The sequence below is a fragment of the Ursus maritimus genome, unplaced genomic scaffold, assembly GCF_017311325.1.
Source record: "Ursus maritimus isolate PB19 unplaced genomic scaffold, ASM1731132v1 scaffold_8, whole genome shotgun sequence".
Classification (NCBI taxonomy): domain Eukaryota; kingdom Metazoa; phylum Chordata; class Mammalia; order Carnivora; family Ursidae; genus Ursus; species Ursus maritimus.
This window is the reverse complement of record NW_024426996.1, coordinates 76854384-76876335: the sequence shown is the minus strand read 5'-3', so window position 1 is coordinate 76876335 and position 21952 is coordinate 76854384. Positions and strand designations below refer to the sequence as shown.

Genomic DNA, 21952 nt, shown 5'->3' with positions numbered 1-21952 from the left:
GGTGATGTGGGAGCGGCAACCCCCCCCCCCACCATGACTTGCCATAGACATATAGTGTGAATAAGAAACAAAGCTTTGTTGTTGTAAGCCACTGAGATTGGGGGTGTGATCTGGGTGCAGGCTCAGAGAGGGGATCTGGAGGTCTGGACACTGGTCTGTTGATGAATTATGGCCTCAGTGCAGTTCCCTTGGGGAAACCCTGTGGCTCTGGACAGAATGAACTCTTTGGCAGTTGAGGGGTGTGAGTTAGGGGTCCACTTTGGGGCTGCTCACCTCTGTACCTGGGCAGTCAGCCCTGTCTGTCCCCTTACCCTCCCTGCCCCATGTAAGGTCAGGATGTTTCACCTGCCCAGAAGAAGAGGGGGTCAGATGCGAAGCCAAGTGGGACTGCCTGCTTTTTCTTTATTAATCGGCCCTAGCCTTCAATATCCATCAGTCACCCTTGTCTTTCCTCTCCTCGACTCAATTAACCCTACACTATATATTCCGCTTTCCCGGTGGGGAGCACTGCCATTATTTTGCCCTTGTGGCTCTGGGTTCAGACAGCAGCTGCCGCCTTTTAATAGACCTCATCTCCCTGGTCCTCGCTATTGATTGGGTGAGGGCAGGCACTTGACCCGAGCAGTACCAATCAGAGTCCTCCTTCGATAGCCAGATTGGATTGGTCCAGGGAATGTCACCTGACCCAAGTTGGGCCAATCAGAGCCATTCCCTGGGATACTAGAATTTGAGATCTGGAAATCCTTCTCCTTCTTGACTTTCCCTCAGCTTCCTCTTTCATCCACTTTCTTGAGTTTGGTGGTAGAGCTGGGAGACTCTGGAGCTCTTAGCATTGTGTCTTCCACTATGTGGAAAGAACTGATTTGCAGTAAAAGAAAATGACTTCAAAGTGCAGAGAAACAGAAATCGCTGGGAGGAGGAAGGAGTGAGTCCTGCCTGGGTCCCAGTGACCTTGGAGTACTCTTGCACCTCAGCCCTTCCTGTGGCCACAGGAGCCCCCCAGTGAATCCTGTTTCACCTAAACCATTAGCTTTTTCTCTCCATCCCTTGCAGCCACATCAGTCTCAGAGAATTCAGCATTTATGCTGGTATCTGTCTCTGTGACCTCCCAGGGCCACAATTTTTCCAGGTGAAGCAATGGAACATATGTTAGTAAATTAAAATTTATTAAAATATCACTAATTTTTTTTATGTCAGATGTCCATCCTTTCAAAATCACTACAATTTTTATTTATTTCACACTATTTGTAAAAATAACTTTTCTGAGACTAACAGGCATGCTTAAAATTTTGGTTAAAATTTGGGAGGAATCCAGGGTTCATGGTCACCAGTCATGGAACCTTGATTAGGCCCTGGAAGGTGTGTGCGTTTCTCAGGGCTGCCTGACGAAGTACCGGCCACTGGGTGCAGTGTGTCCTCTCGAAGTTCCAGAGGCCAGAAGTCTGCAATTCAAGGTGTCAGCAGGCCTCTGGGGGAAAATCCTTCCTTGTCTCCTCCGGCTTCCAGTGGTTGCCCGTAACCCTGGCCCTCCCTTGGTCTGCGGCTGCACGGTTCTGGTCTCTGCCTCTGTTTTCAGTGTCCCTCTCCTTACTGAGACCCTAGTCGTTGGATTTACAGTCCCTCCTCATCAGTTTGACATCATCTTTTTTTTTTTTTAAAGATTTTATTTATTTATTTGACAGAGATAGAGACAGCCAGCGAGAGAGGGAACACAAGCAGGGGGAGTGGGAGAGGAAGAAGCAGGATCATAGCAGAGGAGCCTGATGTGGGGCTCGATCCCATAACGCCAGGATCACGCGCTGAGCCGAAGGCAGATGCCCAACCGCTGTGCCACCCAGGCGCCCTCAGTTTGACATCATCTTAACTTGATTGCTTCTCAAAGAGCCTCTTCTCAAATACAGTATGGGGGGCAGTCTAGGAGTTCATCATATCCTTTTAGGGACACAGTGCAACCCACGAAACAGGCATTTCAGGCAGAGAATCTGAGGCTTTTTCATAAGAAGCCTGGGGGCGGGCCGGGAGCCGGATTAAGTGGAGGAAATCAACATTAAGGATCCGAAACAACAATTGCTGGAGAGGATGTGGAGAAAGGGGATCCCTCCTACATTGTTGGTGGGAATGCAAGTTGGTACAGCCACTCTGGAAAACAGTGTGGAGGTCCCTTAAAAAGTTAAAAATTGAGCTACCCTATGACCCAGCCATTGCACTACTGGGTATTTACCACAAAGATACAGACGTAGTGAAGAGAAGGGCCATATGCACCCCAATGTTCATAGCAGCATTGTCCACAATAGCTAAATCGTGGAAGGAGCCGAGATGCCCTTCAACGGATGACTGGATTAAGAAGATGTGGTCCATATATACAATGGAATATTACTCAGCTATCAGAAAGAACGAGTTCTCAACATTTGCTGCAACATGGATGGCACTGGAGGAGATAATGCTAAGTGAAATAAGTCAAGCAGAGAAAGACAATTATCATATGATTTCTCTCATCTATGGAACATAAGAACTAGGAAGATCGGTAGGGGAAGAAAGGGATAAAGGAAGGGGCGGTAATCAGAAGGGGGAATGAAGCATGAGAGACTGTGGACTCTGGGAAACAAACTGAGGGCCTCAGAGGGGAGGGGGGTGGGGGAATGGGATAGACCGGTGATGGGTAGTAAGGAGGGCACGTACTGCATGGTGCACTGGGTGTTATACGCAACTAATGAATCATCGAACTTTACATCGGAAACCGGGGATGTACTGTATGGTGACTAACATAATATAATAAAAAATTTTTTTAAAAATAAAAAAATAAAAAGATAAGGATCCGAACAGAAGTTGCCAATTGCCCCCAAGCACGTATTTCGGACCATCTTCCTGTTTATATTCCGTTTTTCCCGTACATTCTGGGTGACGCTCTTCCTTTGCTTCACTTGGATATTTTTTTTTTAAGATTTTATTTATTTATAGACAGTGAGAGAGGGAACACAAGCAGGGGGAGTGGGAGAGGAAGAAGCAGGCTTCCAGCGGAGGAGCCTGATGTGGGGCTCGATCCCATAATGCCGGGACCACGCCCTGAGCCGAAGGCAGACACCCAACGACGGCGCCACCCAGGCGCCCCTCACTTGGATATTTTAATTAAAGTTTCAACATGTATAAAAAGTTAAAGGCACGAGAGTAGTAGAGTGGAAAGAATATGAACGCGCTCAAGCCACCCCAAACCTATGTGCGATCCCAGCTCCATAAAACACTGAATGCTCACCTCAGGGAAATGACTCCTTCTCTCTCGATGTCAGCATTTACCAATCAAAGCTATGGTGAGGACTCACCTTAGACAGAATGCAAACGCACCTGGCGCAGTGCATGGCATACGCCTGGTTTGCAACATATGCCCATAGTGGGAGTGTTACTTCATTTAATTGGCTGGTAATGCGATTTGTAGATGTAACAGAGAGAAAATTAGAGCAGGATTAAAACAACAATATTTACTTCAAAACAGACCATTAGATCCTATTTATAACTTCCAAATTTATACACATCCTCATTTCATAAAGGATTTAAGAAGGCCTCTAAATATTCCCCTACAAAATAAGGTACCTCTGTCTTCCTATGGAGAACTGATCGAAGGGGAAAGAAGACGGGACTTAAGCTAAGTCTCAGAGGACCAATGACAGCATGTGCTTCTAAGTCAGACAGGGTTGTATGGATGCAGGGCTACTTGTCAGGGACCACGCGTCAGCCCACTGGAAACCCACCACACTGTATTTTCCCGGGTCTTTCACTGGCTGGAGGGAACGTGTCAGGATCAGAGGCCCCTTTTCAATCAGGCTGCAGTTCCCCTTGATGGAACTGGCAGAGGGCCCTGACTCCTGGGTGATTTCCTGATCTCGAGTTTTCACGGAACTATCAGGATTCTGCAATCCAAGCACCTGCTGGGCCGTCTTCATCTGTGGCTGAAATTCCTCCTGCTGCTCCAGGTCACTGAGCTGATTCTCCCTGGCCATCTTCCCGGGCTCTGGAAAGGCACCACCTTGCTTAGCAGAGCAGAGATCCCAGAAAGCTGGGCCTCACCTAACACAGTCACCTGGGCTCTTCCCCTCCACCTCGAGGGCAGGAAAGCCTCGAGGCCTTCTGCGATTCAGAGACGCCACCATAGTCAGAATTAGGCTTTTATCCATTTCCCTAAGTGTGAAATGGGAGAAAAAATCCTACAAATAGAACCACGATGATAACGGAAAGAGCAGATGGCTGCAGGGGCTTCCCCTGCCCCACAGTTTAGAACAGAGGTGCTCTCAGCTGTTTGTTGGCTCCGTTTCCTGTCTATCCTCACCTCTAAATGACGTTTGGACCATACAATCGGAATCTCAAGGACGGAGAGGACCTGAATGTGCTGGCCTTGATTTCAGAAGGCGGGGTCCTTGCAGTTCGCCTCTTCCTAGCAATCGGGCCAGGGGATGCGCCAGTGGAGAAAGTCTCGTCTTTACAGATTAATCTGCAAGATGCAGGTAGAACCCTTCCCTGCCTTCCTGATGGGTTGCTGAAGAAATGAGAGGGATATCAAAGTACTCTGCAAATGGCACAAGCCTTGTAAAGTCAAGGATCGCTGATACCCAGGCCAGCCCTTGATGCGGAGCCCGAGGCCCAGAGAGGCTGGGACCACCCCTGCCCCCAAGCTCACAGCACTCAGGGCAGTAGGACCTGAGCCTGCCCCGTTCATCCAGTTCCCAAGCCTGGAATGAATCGTAACTTCACGCTTTTTGGCCTCCATTCCCCCAGTGGCTCCAGGCCGCAATAGAGGGTCCCTATCTCACTGCCGGGGTCCTCTGGGGAGGCCACCTGGCTGGATGAGGTCACAACACGTTTTGATCTCTCTGTGGCCTTGGTCTGTCCCCCACCGAGCCTGGCGGTGGCTTGCTGCTACTGTGCTGTCTCAGGTGGGTAAGGAGGACAGACTGCTGTCATGTGAATTTGTACGATCTTGTGCCTGTAATGTCCAGGTTCACCGACGGACAATATCTACGCAGCTAGTGGAAATTCCTTGTTCAACATTAAACGTGTGGAGCCATTTTGCATTTTGATTTAGTGCCTGGGCTCTGGAGCCTGATTACCTCCAGGGAACCCCAGCCCTGCCACTTCTTAGCCATGTGCCCTCAACATGCCCTTCTTCACCTATAACGGGGGGTTGGGGGGCTAAAAGTACTTGGCTCATAGGAAGGATGGACAGACTGCATGGCATAGACTGGGGGGGCGGTGTGGCCCCAGCGAGCGTGAAGGGGAGCCCCGCTCAGCCCTGGGTGTCCAATAAAACGTGCCCTCAAGGCCATCCGCTCCATGCAAGCCACTGCCCCAGCTGGATGCACTGGAGAGACCCCAAGACACCACTTACAGAAGTACCCCCTCCCTTCAGGTCCTGAAGCTTATTCTCCCAGAGTGTGAGCCCCGTGAGAACAGGGGGGCTTGCTCCTGGCCGTGTCCCCTTGTATCTGATCCTGAATCAGTGTGTGCTGAACATCTGGATGAAAGCACACGCGGCAGGAAGAGCCCAGAATCTAGGGGAAGGGGGATGAGATTTCAAGTCCTTCGCGTCCCAGTTCAGAGCTGCAGACATTGGGAATCTTAATACGCACCTCAGGAAGTGTGGAAAGTAAGGATCAAAGCGTGACCCCTACCCAGGGTGACCTGCAGGCTGGGGAACATCAGGCAATGTCTGGGGTCAGTTTCGGTCGTCACAACGACAGAGGTGCTACCGGTATCTCCGGGCAGAGGCCACCGATGCTGGTAAACATCACACAATGCACTGGACAGTCCCCACATCAGAACACTGATGTCCGTCGTCATCAAATGTCGACAGGACCGAGGCTGAGAAATCCGGATTAAAGAAATGGGATCTCAAACCATAAAATCATATACCAATGTCGATGATGATGATGATGATGATTACTAGTATTATTAAGTATAATAAATGCAGTATTCGGTTTTTTAAATATAACATTTTCAGGGCCTTCAAACGTTGCTTTAATGTGATTTCAAGTCTGCTGCTTTCTTTATGAGATGACACGGATAGAAAATTCAGCTCCTGAAACTCCTCTCTCATCAGGGGCTCCTGATTCTGGAAAATTCTATCATAGGCTATTGAAAAGACCTTTTGGAAAAACTGCGCTCATCTCTTTGGCCAAAAATAGGAGGACATGAACCACAGTGTGTTTCTCAAACTGGAAACTTCAGCTGCCAAGGCCTTCTAGTCCCTGGACCATTCCCTGGAAGCAGACGTTCCACCCGGCCTGGTGGCCTCTGCCTGTTGAGACCATAAAGTAGTAATAGGCTGTGTTTCTAGAATATTAGGCAGTGCTCATTTTAATTTTGCTCCCTGTTTAGAACCTGAGATCCAGAGAAGTCAGACCCAGGGCACGTCCTCTGTCCCCACAGTGGTCCGTGTATGTCTGCATCCCTGCATCTCTCCTGCCACCTGCAAGCATCCTGAGGGCACTGGTCCTGCTAGATCTGCTTCGGTGTCTCCGGGTCCAGTCCAACGGCTTCCTGTTGAAGGACTGAATGAGACTCTCCTACAGGAGCTGGCGTGGCTGATGCCCGCCCGCGTCCCCTGGGCACTGCACGCTGAAGGCGGCTTCCTCATTGCATGGGCGGGGGGATGGGGGGAATTTTCTCTGCTCCAGAGCTCCTTCTGGCTGAGGAAGCACACAGGTTCTGTGCAGGGGCCAGGTCGCCATGCAGGGATGAGGCCCTTGGGAGCACGCTTAAGCCCACGAGGGCTAGAGCTGCAGGTCACTACCCCAGAGCAAGAGAGACAGAGGGCTGGAAGGTTTGCGGTTCTAGATGGGAATTCTTGTGACGAGCTCAGAACCTGCCATAGGAGGCCCCCTTTGGGCACACTCGGTCTCTCTCCGCAGAAGTTCTCGAACGACAAGGCATCCCAATGACACTAGGAGCAGGTTAAAATGCCGATCACCAGGACTGTTCGCTCACCAGCCAGCTTCTGACTCAGAGGGCGCGGTATCCGTCTCGTAAGGCGGCTGTAACACATCGCCACCATCTGCGGGGCCTTACAACAGAAACTGATCGTCTCTTGGCTCTGGAAACCAGAAGTCTGAACTCAAGGGGGCAGTGGGGTTAGACCCTCCTGGAGGCTAAGGGAGAATCTGGTCCAGGCCTGTCTTCCAGCTTCTGGTGGCTGCTGGCCATCCCTGGCGTTCCTGCCTCCGGAGCCTTGCGCCTTTGGAGTCATATTGGAGTGGGAATGACACCCCCTCCTCCAACTGACCTCATCTTAATTACATCTGCAACAGCTCTCTGTCCAAATGAGGTCACATTCTAAGGGACTGGAGGCTAGAACTTCAACATATCTTTTTGGGGGGCACAATTAAACCCATAACAGGGGCAACAACTCTAAATGCTAATACCCCCTCCCCCCACAGTCCCCCGGGGTGTGTGATGTGTGCTCCTGTGACCAGGGCCCTTCACCTTGAAGGCCCTCTGTGCAGCGGGAGCCGGCCCAGTATACGCGGAGCTGGCCCGGTCTGCCGGGAGCTCATGGCCTGGTCCATGGAGAAGGAAATCTGACCACCGCTGGGGGCTGCCCGGGGCGGTGTGGCCCCAGCGAGCGTGAAGGGGAGCCCCGCTCAGCATCTCGGCCTCCCCTCCCCAGTCAGGCCACCGGCCACTGGCGGATGTCAGGTCGGAGGGTTTAATGTTCCAGCTGCCCAAGTGCCAGCGTGGCCGGTGCTGCAGTCTCAGGGCTGCGGAACGGGGTGGGGGGGGGGGAGGATGAACAGGTGCCACTTTTTTCCTTGGCTTAGAAGGAAAACTCTTGGCTTCGGGGAAACTGTGCCTCATGAATGGGCTCCTCCCAGGCAGGTGCAGATGAGAAACTGCGGCAGGAGGGCTGTGACGTGGCACCTTTCCCATGTTCACCGTGGAGTGGGAACGGGGCTGGATGTGGAGGGGTCGCCGTGGTGCTCAGACAGCATCCTGGTGGGACGCAGCCAGGCCCTCCACCTGGATCCTTGCATGTGGCAGGTGGGGGTGGGCCTACCAGCCTTTGGGGCCCCTGGGTGTGTGGGGTGGGGAGCAGCTCAGATGAGCAGCAAGGGAGGGACAGGAGCACAGGAACCGCAGCTCGGCGCCCATGCCCAGAGCCCCCTACGGTCAGCTGTGTCTTTCCCGGCTCAGGCTGCTTCCGCACACGCTGATGCTGAAAGCCCGTCTGGGAGACGACTCCCCTCTCTTCGTTTCTTTTGCCCACTCTGTTAACTGTGCCGGCCTCACTGCGAATCCAAGACCGCGGATCTCTAAGGGGGCGGGGCCTTCGCATGGCTGGGCGATCCTACCACACTTCCCGGATCGATCCACCGTTCCACGTGACAAAGACCATCCTGTTGGTTGAAGCCGCTGTGCGGTGGCCATCAAAGGCGACCCCTCGACAACACAGGACGACGATCTCATTTTCATCTTCATTTAGAAGGAAAGAATTTGGATTCTCTGGGTTCCAAGTGAAGCATCTTCCAGCACAGGCACAGTGCGACCCGCCGCCGCTGCCTGCTTGGGTCCGTCACTGCTCGGGCTTTCCACAGGCTCACGTCCGCCAAGGGTGCTCTCTGAGGACCCGTCCGTCCAGACCTGAAGGGAGCACAGGTCCAGAACACGGCTTCCTGGAGCCTTGGTCCAGAGTCCCCGCGCTGGTTTGAGCAAAAGTTCCTGGAGCCGAGCTTCTAGGCTGGGGAGGGACCGTGAGCCTCAGAGCCGGCAGGACGGCAGGGAAATGATGGTGAGCCCTGAAACCAGCCCCGTGTCAGCGGCCACCTTCCCCAGGTCTGATGGACTGCGGTCACAGACGCCTTTCCCGTTCTGCCGCCAGAACACGGGCACCAGACACACGTGGCCCCACAGGGGTGAGGCCTGCAGCTGCTGGGTGTCTGGACTGACCCTGGCACTCCCCGGTCAGAGAGCTGTCACCGCCCAGGACAAATGACAGGCCCATCCCAGTGGCTCACGGAGAATGGGGTCCTGTCCTGCCTGGCAGCCCACTGGCTGAGGCCCAAACAACCCTGAATGGGGTTCCCTCACCTTCCACCACTGCCCGCCCCCATGCATGCTCCCCAAAGTCAAACATCTTCGCCGGCTGCTGTGCGTACGTTTTGCTTCTCTGTGTACCGTCCTCACTCCTGGCCCTCCATGCCCTTCCCCTCCTCGCCCCTCAGGACTCAGCAGGGCAGGACGCCTCGGGAAGCTTCCCTGACACCCAGGCTGAGCCTGGCCCCTGCGTGAGAGCCCCTGCCTGGGCTGCCGTGTTTCCCGCTGCAGACGTTCCCTCTGTTGCCATCACCTACTGTGAGCGAGATCGGCACAGTCCCGGGGACGGCACAGGGCTCCCGCTGGGACTTACGCACCCGGCTCTCCTGCAGGGCCGGGAGTGTATCTGAGAGGCCCTGCGAGCCCAAGGCCCAGTTCGGTGTCAGTCAGATAGAACCTGTCTGCTGCTGGTCCCACCTGCAGGGCTTCGGCGCCCAGGGAACAAACCCACCGCTGCCCGAATCCTGTCTGGCTTATCAGCCCCGGCTGGATGAGCCGCTGATGGTAACCTGGCTGGGGGACCAAGCCTGAGCCTTCTGCTTCCTTTGCTGACCGACCCCTGTACGGGTGGTCGTGCACCAGCTCAGACCCCACCCGAGCCCCTCCTAGCCTGGCGTTGTCCAGCCCGTGATGCCGTAGTCCCTGCACGGCCAGCCCACACCATCTCACCCCAGAAAATAATAACAATAACAGTAATCTTTTCATGAGGACTCCGACCTTGTCAGGCACGGTATCCACAATCATTCAACCTTGCAACAACCACACCGCAAGGGAGGGATTTGCATCTTGTCAATGCTGAAAGTGAGGCGCAGTGAAGTGAGCCGACCTGTCCCGTCTGGCCACTCTGTAGGGGCAGCTCAGTGTGGAAAGGGCAGACCCTGGGCGGTTTCCATGCGGAGCTCGGGCACCGAGCCATGTGTGAGCCCGCCCCGCTGCACCGGCATCCCCGTGGCCGGCCCAGTCCTGCCACGGCCACCCCACTTCTCAGGAAGACCCTGAGGCCCAGGGAGCTGAAGGTAGTGCCTGGCTCGCATGGCAGAGGCAGGATTAGAACACAGGGCCACCTGCTGCTTCCCTTCCCACACCATGGCTGGCTTTGTGGGAGGGGCAGTGACCACCATTCTCCCAGGCAGACCCGCTGCCATCTGGGAGGGCTCTGTCTAGCACATGCTGGCCGAGGACTTACTTCTCTCTGTTGAATATGATGAATTCCTTCCGCACGGTCTCCAAGCACTGCTGGAGCTGTCCGTTCTGCCAAAGAGCAGAGAGGTGAGCGTAAACGATGGAGCGCCCTCCAGGGAGCCATGACAAAGGAGTGATGAGGAGCAAAGCTGCATCTAAATGGGACTGCAGATGCTTGGGGCCGGGGGTGAGCTACGTGGCTGGAGCAGCCCCAACGGTATGGGCGGCTGTAAGGGGAGCCTGGCGGGGGAAGATGTGTGCCTCAATTTTAAGCCATTAAATCCAACTTAAAAGTCACGTTGGAATGAAATATGGGTTGAAAATCATGAAGCTGGTTTCCCGATTGCTGGAATGTTCATTAGGCCCAATTAAGAAGTGGGATGGGGGAGGAGAATTTCCAGACCACAGTGCAAAGGTATTCCTCCTCTTCAAGAACAGATGCCAAGGACAAGGGCCCTGTAACCCACATCTTAGAGGCTGCCTGAACGCCAGTGGATATTGCACGCCTGTGCAGAGCCCCGCCCGCCCTCGTGCACACGCAGGTGCCTCCAGGCCAGCTTCTGCATTAGGCTTAGCAGGTGTAGGGCCGAGGGCCCACCATATTTTTAGGGGCTACAAAGATGTTTTGATTTCTTTTTAAATAAGCAGAAAAAAAAGAACTTTTAGCACTGAGAGCTATCTTCATCTTCATACCAATACAGGTGTAAAATATAATTTTAAATATTTTTAAGGAGGAATAGGCAGTTGTGGGTTGAATCATGCCCCTTAAAAGATGTGTCAAGGGGCACCTGGCTGGCTCAGTCGGTTAAGTCTCCCGCTCTTGGTTTGGGCTCAGGTCATGATCTCACAGGTTATGAGATCAAGCCCTGAGTCGGGCTCCAGGGTGAGCAACGAGTCTGCTTAAGATTCTTCTTCTACGGGGCGCCTGGGTGGCACAGCGGTTGGGCGTCTGCCTTTGGCTCAGGGCGTGGTCCCAGCGTTACGGGATTGAGCCCCACATCAGGCTCCTCCTCTGGGAGCCTGCTTCTTCCTCTCCCACTCTCCCTGCTTGTGTTCCCTCTCTCGCTAGCTGTCTCTATCTCTGTCAAATAAATAAATAAAATCTTAAAAAAAAAAAAAAGATTCTTCCTCTACCTCCCTCCCCCACTGCTCCTCCCTACTAGCTCTCTCTCTCTCTCTCAAATAAATAAATAATATGTTCCAAAAAATAAAAAATAAAATAAAAGACGTATTGAAGTCCTAAGCCCTGGTAATGGTGAATGTGACCGTATTTGGGAAACAGGGTCTTTGAGGTCCTATTAGAGTAAGATGGGGCCCCAACCAATATCTGGTGTCCTTAGAAGGCCGTGTGAAGGCACAGAGACACGGACAGGAAAGCACCACGTGGCGAAGGAGGCAGGTAGGGGAGGAAGCAGCTGCGGGCCAAAGGTGTCAAGGATGCTGGCAGCCCCTGGAAGCAGGAGAGGCACCAAAGGACCCTCCCTGCAGCCTCTGTGGAGAGTGTGGCTCTGTCCATACCTTGACTTTGAACTCTGGCCTCCAGAATTATGAGAGAACACGTTTTGGGGGCTTTAAGTCACCACGTTGTGCCTGGGGCCCCGAAAGTCAAACCACCCCCACCCCCGGGCCTCCACATCACAGAGTCTTTCCAGAGGGCGCCCAGGACTGCCCGGCTCGGTGCGGTGCCCCCCCGCACGGCATGGATTCTTCCAGTGCTGCTCAGAGATGCATGAGGCTCCGGCCCTAGGACGCGCGGCCATGTCCGCGGTGCGAATGGACAGGCGCACCTGCGGCGGTGCTTGCAGTCTCGCGCTGTAAGAACCACTCCGTCAATGGAGCCATTTTACTGACGCAAATGAAGGTATGTGGAGAGGCCAAGGGACACGCCTCCACCTGCCTAAAAAGCAGCCTCGCTGCTCTGCGTTCCCTGGACTCTAGGATTCCTCCCCTCCCGGTCCGCTCCCGAGACCCCGCTCACCAGGGGACAGCTGTCCTTCGTGCCGTCTTTGGACCTGTTCTTCGCCAACCTCTTCTTCTTTTTGTGAAGCGGCTTGGATTCGAGGATCATTTCTTCAAGTTCGAATGTGGGATCACAATTCAATCTCCCTTTCTGAAAGCAAGCGGGGGAGCAGACTCAGTCTGTCTGGGTTCCACCCATCCTTGGACTTTCACTCATTCATTCAATCCATCATTCATTCAACACACAGTGATTGACTACTACAGTGGGGTACAGAGTTACGTCTTTTTTCCTGGTGACGAGAAACAACACATTCTCCCTGCAGACCTCATTCATTCATCCCCATATCTCCGCCCCCGCTACACCCCCCACCCCCCTTAACATCCACAGGACGACTCAGTCTCCTTCCTGCAAAGGTTCATTCTGCCAGGCTGAATTCAGTTTCCCAATATCACTTATTCACTTATTTTATCACACACGCATTCTCACATTATGACTATTTTTTCTATAACTACCTTTTTTAATAATTTAATTTTAAAATGCTATATCTGGCCATAATCCTTCCAGTTTCCCGTGCCAGCTCCCTCTTACCCCTCAGCTGGAGGCAGGCTGGGCTCCACCCACTTTGGTCAGGAGGAATTTTGTCCCCCTGACTTCTGGACCATGGACCCAAGGTGCCAGGTGGCCGTTGTCCCTCCTGACACACAACTAGGGATGCCAGTCCCCTCAGGCAATACAGCCTAGTGGTTATGCCACCCACAGTCTGGAGGTCCAAAGGGACCTCTTCCAAAAAGCTGGCCCAAGTCTTCCCCAGACTAATTTATCTACCATTCATTCATTCATTCATTCATTCATTCATTCATTCCGATGCAGCCTCTGGATATAAACCCCTGAGGTCAATTTCTCACTGGGTAATCGTGGACAAGTTACTTAACCTGAGAATACCACCTACGAGAACCACTTCCCTGTCATGAAGCTCCTATGACATGGAATTTTAGAACAATGCTTGGCTCGCAGAACCCTCAATCCCACTGGACCATTATCATTCATCTATTTGTATCTGTGTGACAATCACACGTTGAGAACTTCTAGTCCCTTCTAGAGCCACCCATTGCTCTGGGGCTCTCTCAGGCAGAGGCCAGCCCAGCTACACGGGCTCTGGCCTCCGAAGCTCTCAGGGGAATGGCAGATGCATTGGAACAGAACAATGTTAATTGCTCGTGTTGATCTACGCACCTGCCCAGTGGAGGACCAGAGAGGCTGTGATTAATTCCGGGTAAGGAGGTGGGGGGCTGGCCTGGGGCCTGTCTCATGGGAGGAAATGCTTCAGTTTGCCTCTCTTCCAGAAGGCAGTTACCAAGACCCTCAAATGGGCCAGTTGCTGGGTTTGAAGCTGCCTTGGAGGAGGGACAGGAGAGGCCAGAGGACAAGGAGAGGAAGGGCATCCTGGAGGAGGAAGCAGCGTGTGCGCAGGCGCACGGCTAAGAAACAGTGTGGCCAGAGGGCACAAGCACAGCCATCCAGGTGGGGCTGAAGCAGGGGTCCTCTGCACGTGTCTGCATGGAAGTGTGCATGAGTGCGAGTGTGCGTGTGAGTGTGCTTGTGAGTGTGCCTGAGTGTGTTTGGGTGGGCTTGGGGAAGAGCAGCACGTGTCGTCTCTAGAAGGCTGACAGACACAACCCACGTTGGCCCCAAGGGTCACCCAGGCATCTGGCACACGGCCTCCATTCGAAGGACTGCACCAAGATCCCTGGGTTTCGTCAATGTGGCCGGAGTGGGGCAGAAGGGGACCACCAAGGAGGCTAGCGTATTTCTCTGGCGTCTCCAGAGTGTGCATTCTGAGGGAAGCCAGCCAAGGGAAGTGAGACCAGACCCCCAGCAGGTTTATTAATTAAACCAGCCATTACCAGGGTGGTAATTACTGAGGGCTCCCTGAGTACCAGGTCCTGCTTGGTCTTTGGATGCCTCTTGGCATTTACTCTTGCCAAGCTCGGTGTAGGGTGGGTGGTCCCTCTCCTCTCCCCAGCACAGGTGAAGAACCCCTTCTGGAGCACACCTGTGGTCACAGAGGTGGTAGTGAACCAAGTCCCTATGGCCTGTGCCCCCGGGGAAGGACAGCCTGCAGCCTCCTTCCAGGACGCAGCCCTGGGTCATTACAGGTGACTTTTATGTTGACTGGCTTATGATTTGTACAAAATTCCTGGCCCGTGGGTTGTCAACAGGGGGCAGCTGTCCCCAGAGGTGCTTGCAATGTCTGGAGATGGTTTTGGTTGTCACAACTGGGGAGGGCTACTAGCACTCCGTGGGTAGAGTTCAGGGATGTCGCTAAACAATCTCTGAGGGACAGGCCAGGCCCCCACCAAAGGCTCATCAGCCCGAAGGTCAGCTGCCTGTAGCACAGTTGAGGTCTGCTCTCATCTGCAAGCTCCCTGACAATGGGCACCAAGACTGTTTTCTTTACCGGGCTTCACCTCGAGCCACGCGCAGTGCCGCATGCGTACGTGCTCAGCGAGCACAGGCCGGCTGGATCGGCGAGTGGGTGGAGGCGCGCTGCGGGTGCGAGTCCCCTCCCCACCCCCAGTGCCTGGACCTGCGCGCACAGTGGGTGATATTCCCCTCCCCACCCCCAGTGCCTGGACCTGCGCGCACCCTGGGTGATATTCCTCCCTCTAGTGTTTCACTCCGCGCGCACAGCCGCGGTGTGATCCTCCCCACCCCCTAGTGCCTGGACCTGCGCGCACCCTGGGTGATATTCCCCTCCCCACCCCCAGTGCCTGGACCTGCGCGCACAGCGGGTGTGATTCCCCTCCCCACCCCCAGTGCCTGGACCTGCGCGCACCCTGGGTGATATTCCCCTCTCCACCCCCAGTGCCTGGACCTGCGCGCACAGCGGGTGTGATTCAATAAAAGAAAGGAGGCTCTGTTCCCACAAAGACCTTCTACAAGGAGAGAAGCTTTCCACGTGGAATACTGGAAATGAGGTCCAAATCCACACTCAATCTCTGCGTACTGTGAACTCCTTGGAGCTCCTGGGACCATGGCCAGCAGAGGCCTCCCTGGCCAGCTTCTGGGTCTTCCTCCAGAGCAGGGCAGGGGACCCTGCAGAGGGATAGCACGCCATTGGATGAGACCCCCACTCACATTAGGCACAAAGCCAGGCGTCAGCGCCTTCTCGAAGACCGCATCCCAGTTCATGTCGGCCAAGTAGGGTGCGCTCTGAACGTCACCAAGGCTGGACAGGCGGCTCTCAGGATCCTTGGTCAGGAGCTGCGGGCAGAAGCAGATGTGTTTGCTGGAGCTATGTGTCCCACTGAGGCTAGCGGGGACCCTGAAGGTAGAAATCTAGCGAAAATGAAGGTGCCTCTGCTTTTAATGCTCCATTAATGCTGGGCTCTGGGTTGCCGTTGTCGGAAGCATCACCTACACTCACCCCTTTGTCGCCAGACAGGAACCCAGAGGGCAGGCTGCTTCCAAACGGTCACCCAGAGAGGGACTCTTTGGCAGGACCTGGATTTTCAGCCACCGTGCTGTCCTTGGGGACTAGCGCCCAGGACGTCCCACTCGCTAATGTCTGCAGAGGCTTCCGGTTAAATATAAAAGGAATTTGCCACCTCGTCTTGAGACTGTTGGCTTGGTAATGGGTGTTTGAAAGTGTAATGGAATTTATCCCTGGACAGCTCTGTGGCGACCTCTGTGGCCTGATGAAGGGGCCTCTTTTGTAGCCGAAGGTATAATTTTTAGCTTCTCCGCATATAGAATTTCTGCTAATTCGGGGTGACGCAGTATAAAAAGCAGCCACAGAGGACTTCCTTGCACCCAAAGGGGGCTTTCAGCTTTTCAAAAACATCCTGGCTTACCTAGCACAAAGCACACTTGGGCTAACAGTGACAGGCGGGGCCCTTGCCCCGGGTCTGACACCCCCCACCTCCACTCCCACCCCCACCCCAGCTTCGGGGCCTTGGGTAGGCTACTGAAGGCTCTGCCCTTGTTTCCTCCACCAGAGCAGGAAGGGCAAAGGCAACTCTTCCATCTCCAGAGCATGGTTAGGATGGGACCCACGGGGATGGGTACGGACCTGGCCAATGCTTAGGGGGGTGTGGCTGCCAAAAGGGCGGAGCTAGAAGTCAGAGCCCCCTTGCCAGTTTGTTCCCTGCCTGGCCCCCGACACTGCAGAAATCTCGCAGCTGTACCCAGCGAGCGGGCTGCGGTCACACCACGTGAGGACACCTGGCAAGGTCCTACCTACGGGTCATGGCAGCCTCCTCCCAGGGGCTGCCCCAAAACAATGGGTGCTTAAAGCAGAGACTGCCCTCCAGTGCCCCATGGGAGCTCCCCATTCAGGACAAGCAGTTCTCCTGGGTGCAGGGGTGGGGGAGGGATGCAGGCACTGGCACATGCATAGGGCATCCAGGTAATTCCAGTGAGCAGTGGGTTCTAAGGACCCCTGACTGCTAAGAAGCAAGTACTGAATCTCCTCTAAAGCGACTTAGTCATGGACGGCGGTGTAGGGAAGGACAGCTGGCGTCTGGAGTTGGGAGAGCCTGGAATCAAACCTCGCCTCTGCCCTCCGACAGCCCAGTGGCGCGGACGGAAGGACTGTGCCTTCCTGAGCCTCCGTGTTCTCACCTCTAATATGGGCCCCCAGGGCTGTGGGGACAGTGAAGAGCCAGTGCACAGCCCAGAACAGGACATTCCCTCAAGTCCTGGGGGCCGCGGTTACCATCGTCCTTTTCCTGCAAATGACTGGGTCCCAACCACATGCCAGATTCCGTCCACCCTGCACATCCCAGGGGATTCCGAGGCAGGAAAGGTAAATGCCAGCCTCCAAAGGGGAACACTACCTCCTGCCTGTGCCAAACTCGAGTGGGCTTCAGAACCACCCGGGGAGCTGATGGAAGAAGTAGAAACCACAGGGCCCCGTCCCCAGAGTTTCTGAGTCAGAAGGTTGGTGTGGAGCCTGGGAATCTGCATTTCCAACTAGCTCCCTGCTGCTGTTGCTGCTGCTGGCCCAGGGGACACCCTTGGAGAACCACTGCTTTATTCTAGTAAATTCTAGTTCCTGGAAAAAGTCGGGAGATGCCTCATTTCTTAAAGCTCAGCGACTTAAAAGACCATTTGTGGCAACAATTTTAAAGAACCATATGTATTTCTATTTATTAGGAGCTTGGAGTGAAAAGAGTCTGGGGCTCTGTTGTCACAGATGTGTCTCCGACAGGACTCTAGCACCCAGTGGCTCCGTGATCCCGGATGCAAGACAGTGAGAGGGCTTACGATGTGGTGTGAGCGCGCTGCCTACTTTATCCAGGCCCCCACTGGCATTCCACTCCCTCTCTCATGCCCGAACGTGCTGGGATGCCTGTCCGTGCACTGAATGCCTCCAGCCCCCAGGCCAGGCGGGCTGGTGGCTGTCCCCTTACCTTCTTGAGCAGGGCAACCATGCCTTTGCACCACGTGGAGGAGTAGTGGACGCGCTCCACCTTGAACATGTTGAGGACCTCATCGATGGGTGTGGCCGAGTGGATTTCATACGGTCTCTGCAACCAAAGGTGCAGACAGGGAGTCAGAGAGAAGCCAACCGCAAGACACCGCCCACGTGGTTAAAACTGTGTATACACAGGGCATGGTTTATTCTTTCCCTTCACGTAACCGTGGGCGTTCCTCTTTCATAGCAGAGCAGGTGGCCACTACCCATGTGCCAACAGGGTCCAGGCCGGTAGAGTGGTGCCAGAACCCAGCAGGTGGGCACTCTGTTGTGGCTACAGGAGGTTAAATGAACTTGGCAAGGTCACACAGCTGTAGGTGGCAGAGGCAGGATCCGCACCCAACACCCTAACTCCTGAGTCCCTGCTCCAGCCTTGGGGGTGGGGGCTCTCACCATCTACTGGATACTCAGCATCACCTCCAGTCAAACCCCCTACCTGCTGGTGGGCTTCATGCCACATTTCCCAGCACTGGTTGAACCAGCTGGGAGTGTGCAGGACTGGAATCACCAAGGTGTGGGTCTGGTGGGCTGGATGGATGGGGCAAGGCTGGGCTTCTACCTGCCACCATCTCCCCTCTCCCCAACAGTGAGGATACATAACTCTGTTCTCCAGCTGGCCAGCTCGGCAGAGCATTAAACGTCCTGACACATTTTCTCAACATTGCCTGGGCAGTTTCTTGCTTTTAAGAACCTCTCAAAACCTGGGATGGGACCCCGGGTACACAGCTTGGACACTGTCTGAACTCTGCACCTGCCCCCCCGCCAACCAAGTTTCTCCCCCTCTTCACCCTCCACACAGCTTCATGGGCAAAGGTGCTCTGATGTTTGTATCATGGTCAAATGGCTCAGGACTGGAACAGGCAGTCACCCCTGGAGCACGTGTGGTCCAACAACTAGAGAAACCAAGAGCAATGAGTTCATAGTTGTCCATGTGACCTGACTGTCGGCTCTGGAATTCCTGCTGGGGCATCCTCGCAGGTGGGCTTATACTGTGCTCATTTCTGTGTTCTCAGGCTCTCGGGCAGCCTCAGCCACCCAGCAGAGCACGCACGATGACACGCATGATGAGTCCGTCCATCCACAAACACTGATTGGACACCTGCAGGGGTCGGAGCCTGCACTGGGCTCACGTGGTTTGTAAGGCACGGGGGCCCCAACCTCGTGCAATTTGGATTCCCACAGGGTTGCTGCAAATAGGGGGTGCTAGCCCAAGGAGGTGAGGGCGTCCTGAGCCCGGGGAATGTGACAGTTCCCTGGCATGGAGGAACATCTTTATTTTCACCAAATGGGGCTCCCCTGGGGAAGACGTCTGCCCGTGGGCGTGTGGCTGTGCCTTGCAATGTGCCTACCCAGAAGAGGACCTTTTCCTGATGGGCTGCCTCCTCTTTCATCTGTCAATTGAATTGGAAACTCCTCCTTTTGCCCTATAATCTGCAGAGCAAAGCCAAAACCTGTGGGCTCCCTAGAAAGGCCAGCTAACAAGATATGCTAACATTCTTTATAAATGTCTTCAAACATTTTCTTCCAGTGTCGTGGGAAGTGGAGTATGTCTCCAGTAATGGACACTTTATAATTTCCTCCTGGGGCTGCTGCCTGTCTCTGCCTTTGCAGGACCCCCCTGACTTCACCAGAAACAGCTACCCTCATTAGAAATGACGGGAGTGAACGTTGAGAGCGGAGATGTCAGTTTCTGGACTGTTCCGGATCGCTTCTTCCCATCTTTTTGTCTCTGGAGAAACCATTCCTCCCATCCAGTCCCCGCTGTACCTGGAAACCCAGCTGCTGGAGGCGGGAGGACCTTGGGAGATGAAGCATTTCACCTCCTCATTTTAGAAATCGGGACACTGAGGCTGGAACAGCGACCTTGCCCCATCCCAGAGATGCAGGTTCTCCTTCCCTGCTCTTTCTCCGATGCCATCAGAACCTGCTGGCCGAGCGCCCAGCTTGAGAACCAGCCAGCGACAAACGGGAAGGCTTTTCTTTTCATTCACATTGCATTCTGTCGTTCCTTCCCGGTTGCCTCAAGGCATCCAACAATCTGCTTTTCCATCCGCCTTCCAAACCCCACCACTCTCTAGCTCCGTCCTCTCCGCTTCTGGAGGGGGCCAGACCAATAAGAGTAGCAATGGTGATCATTATGGTAACCCTAAGAAGCCACGAGGCCAATACAGCGGTTAAATACATTCACAGATAAGCTGGGAACGCCAGGCATGGGATATGCTCTGCAGCTTGCGGTTCTGGGCTCAGCCTTCGTCATGTGGGTGGTCGCAGGGAAGCCCAGCTCCTTCCACGAGAATATCGGCAAATCCTGAGATTTCACCTGCTCAGGGAAAGAATTCTATTGAAGCTTGGTTCTCACGCATCGGCCTTAGGATGTGTTGCCTCAGAAAAGCAACTGGCATTTCTAAGGTAAAGTAATTGCGTGTACTGCTGGGGAAAGTGATTTTAGCAGCAGGGCACCGGATAGACTCATTCCGGAGCGCAGGTGGCTCTCTATTCCAGGACACTCGGTTTACAAAAAATGCCAAATGACCGAGAAATGGAAGAGAGGAGACAAGAATTGCTGGAGACTTGTCATTTGAACTGTTAGAGCTGAGCTGGGCTTCAGGGACCATCTAATCCAATGTCTTTTCCCAAAACCTTTTTACTCCAGATCCCAAACACGGAACAGATGAAAGTGAAGAAGAGTCCTCGGGCTATGAAATCTCCAAAGCCAGAAGAAACATTCCCCAACCCCCAGAACTGTTAAACCACCTCTGCTGGGTACTAGAGGTCCAGGAAACACAGCAGCCTGAAAACCACGGAACAGCCCACCCGCCCGTTCCCCTCCTTTCATGGAGACAGAAAACCCAGAGAGTGAGGTCGCAGAGCCCGTTCCCTCCCAGGTCCTGACTCCTGGCTCACCGCTCTGTCTGCTTTGCCCAGGAATCAGAAGTCACCGCCTCTCTCCTTCCATCAGCTTTGCACACCATTACACTCCCCACCCAGCGGGTGTAGACCGGGTTCTTCGTTCTGCACGGCAGCCTCCAGGGGAGCTCCACACACCCTCCCTCTTTATTGCTCTCCTCTCTGCACCCCGACCTACTGGGGTCAAAGGCAAGGTCAGGGAGGTGGCTGGTGAGAAGCAGAGAGGGTACAAGGTCTCAGGGCACCACAGGTGGGGTTTGGGGGTCTCCTTTGTCTACAACGAAAGCCCACTGTGCAATGCAATGTGCCATGAGCCTGGCATTCAGGGTGTCATTTAGTCCTCTTGGTTACTCTACGGCGGTGGTTCGCAAGCAGGGACGATTTGTTCCCCGGGGCATATGTTGGGAGACTGTTTCGGTTGCCGTAACTCAGTGGGGGAGATTTCTGCCGGCATCTGGTAGGGAGGGGCTGGGGATGTTGCCAACGTCCTGCACCGCCCAGGACCACCCGCAGCACAGAGCATTCCCCAGCCCAAAGTGTCCGCAGTGCCGAAGTCGAGGAGCCCTGCGCTTGGGGCCGCAAATCCCATCCCCCCACTTGGTAGATGAGCAGTGGGCTCACCCAGATCATTCAGAGCCTATGTAGCAAATCCAGGATGTGAGCCCGGAAATGCGTGACTGCAAAGGACTGTCTCTCGTTCAACCGCGGTGCTGCCACGTCCACGGACGCACCACCCTGCCGGCCTGGTAAGCCCGAGTGTCTCCAGCTGATCTCGGCGGCTTCTACAGACTGTCCCCTGCCTGTCCTCTGATGGCTGGTCAGGCAGAAATGTTTGCTGTGTCCACCTCAGCGGCCCTTCCCCATCTGTACTCACACTGTTCCCTCCAGCAGCTCCTGTGTGACCCAAGTTAAATGTCTGTTCCCTCAGGTATTCTCCACGCTCCTCTGAGCAAATCACCAGCACTTTATCTGTGTCTCCCGGTCTCAGCGCCACCGCCAGGAGCGTCGTTACCGCGCATGCCGGCGCTGCGTGGGCGCTGCCGCATTTTCTCACGCATCCCCACGGTGGCCCTGTGGGTCGGCCTCGTAATCCCCACTTCATACGGAGGAAACCGGGGCTCGATGAGGTCAGTGACTGAGCCGGAATCAGAGCACCGAGGCGCCCAGAGTGTGGGAGGGAGCACACACACCTGCTCACGGGGCCCCTGGGCCTTCCCCCCGCGGCGCTCATGCACCAGGCGTGACCCAGCCTCCACTCCGGGTGCCCGGCTCCAGCATGGAAAGGTGCTAAGTCAGAGAGGACGCAGGCCTGCTGGCAGGCTCCCTAGGGCCGGAATCACAGCGAGGAG

At 54.6% G+C, this 21952-nt stretch overlaps 1 protein-coding gene across 1 annotated transcript in view; it reads right to left on the bottom strand.

Moving 5' to 3' along the window:
• STK32B (serine/threonine kinase 32B) overlaps positions 1–21952 on the bottom strand; it is a 275458-nt gene that overhangs the window by 8909 nt on the left and 244597 nt on the right. The window contains exons 7-10 of the mRNA XM_008685823.2: positions 17632–17748; positions 15356–15481; positions 12236–12367; positions 10262–10326 (exon numbers count right to left, since the gene is read on the bottom strand). Of these exons, the coding sequence (XP_008684045.2) occupies positions 10262–10326; positions 12236–12367; positions 15356–15481; positions 17632–17748 (440 nt within the window). The remainder of the gene's footprint in view (positions 1–10261; positions 10327–12235; positions 12368–15355; positions 15482–17631; positions 17749–21952) is intronic.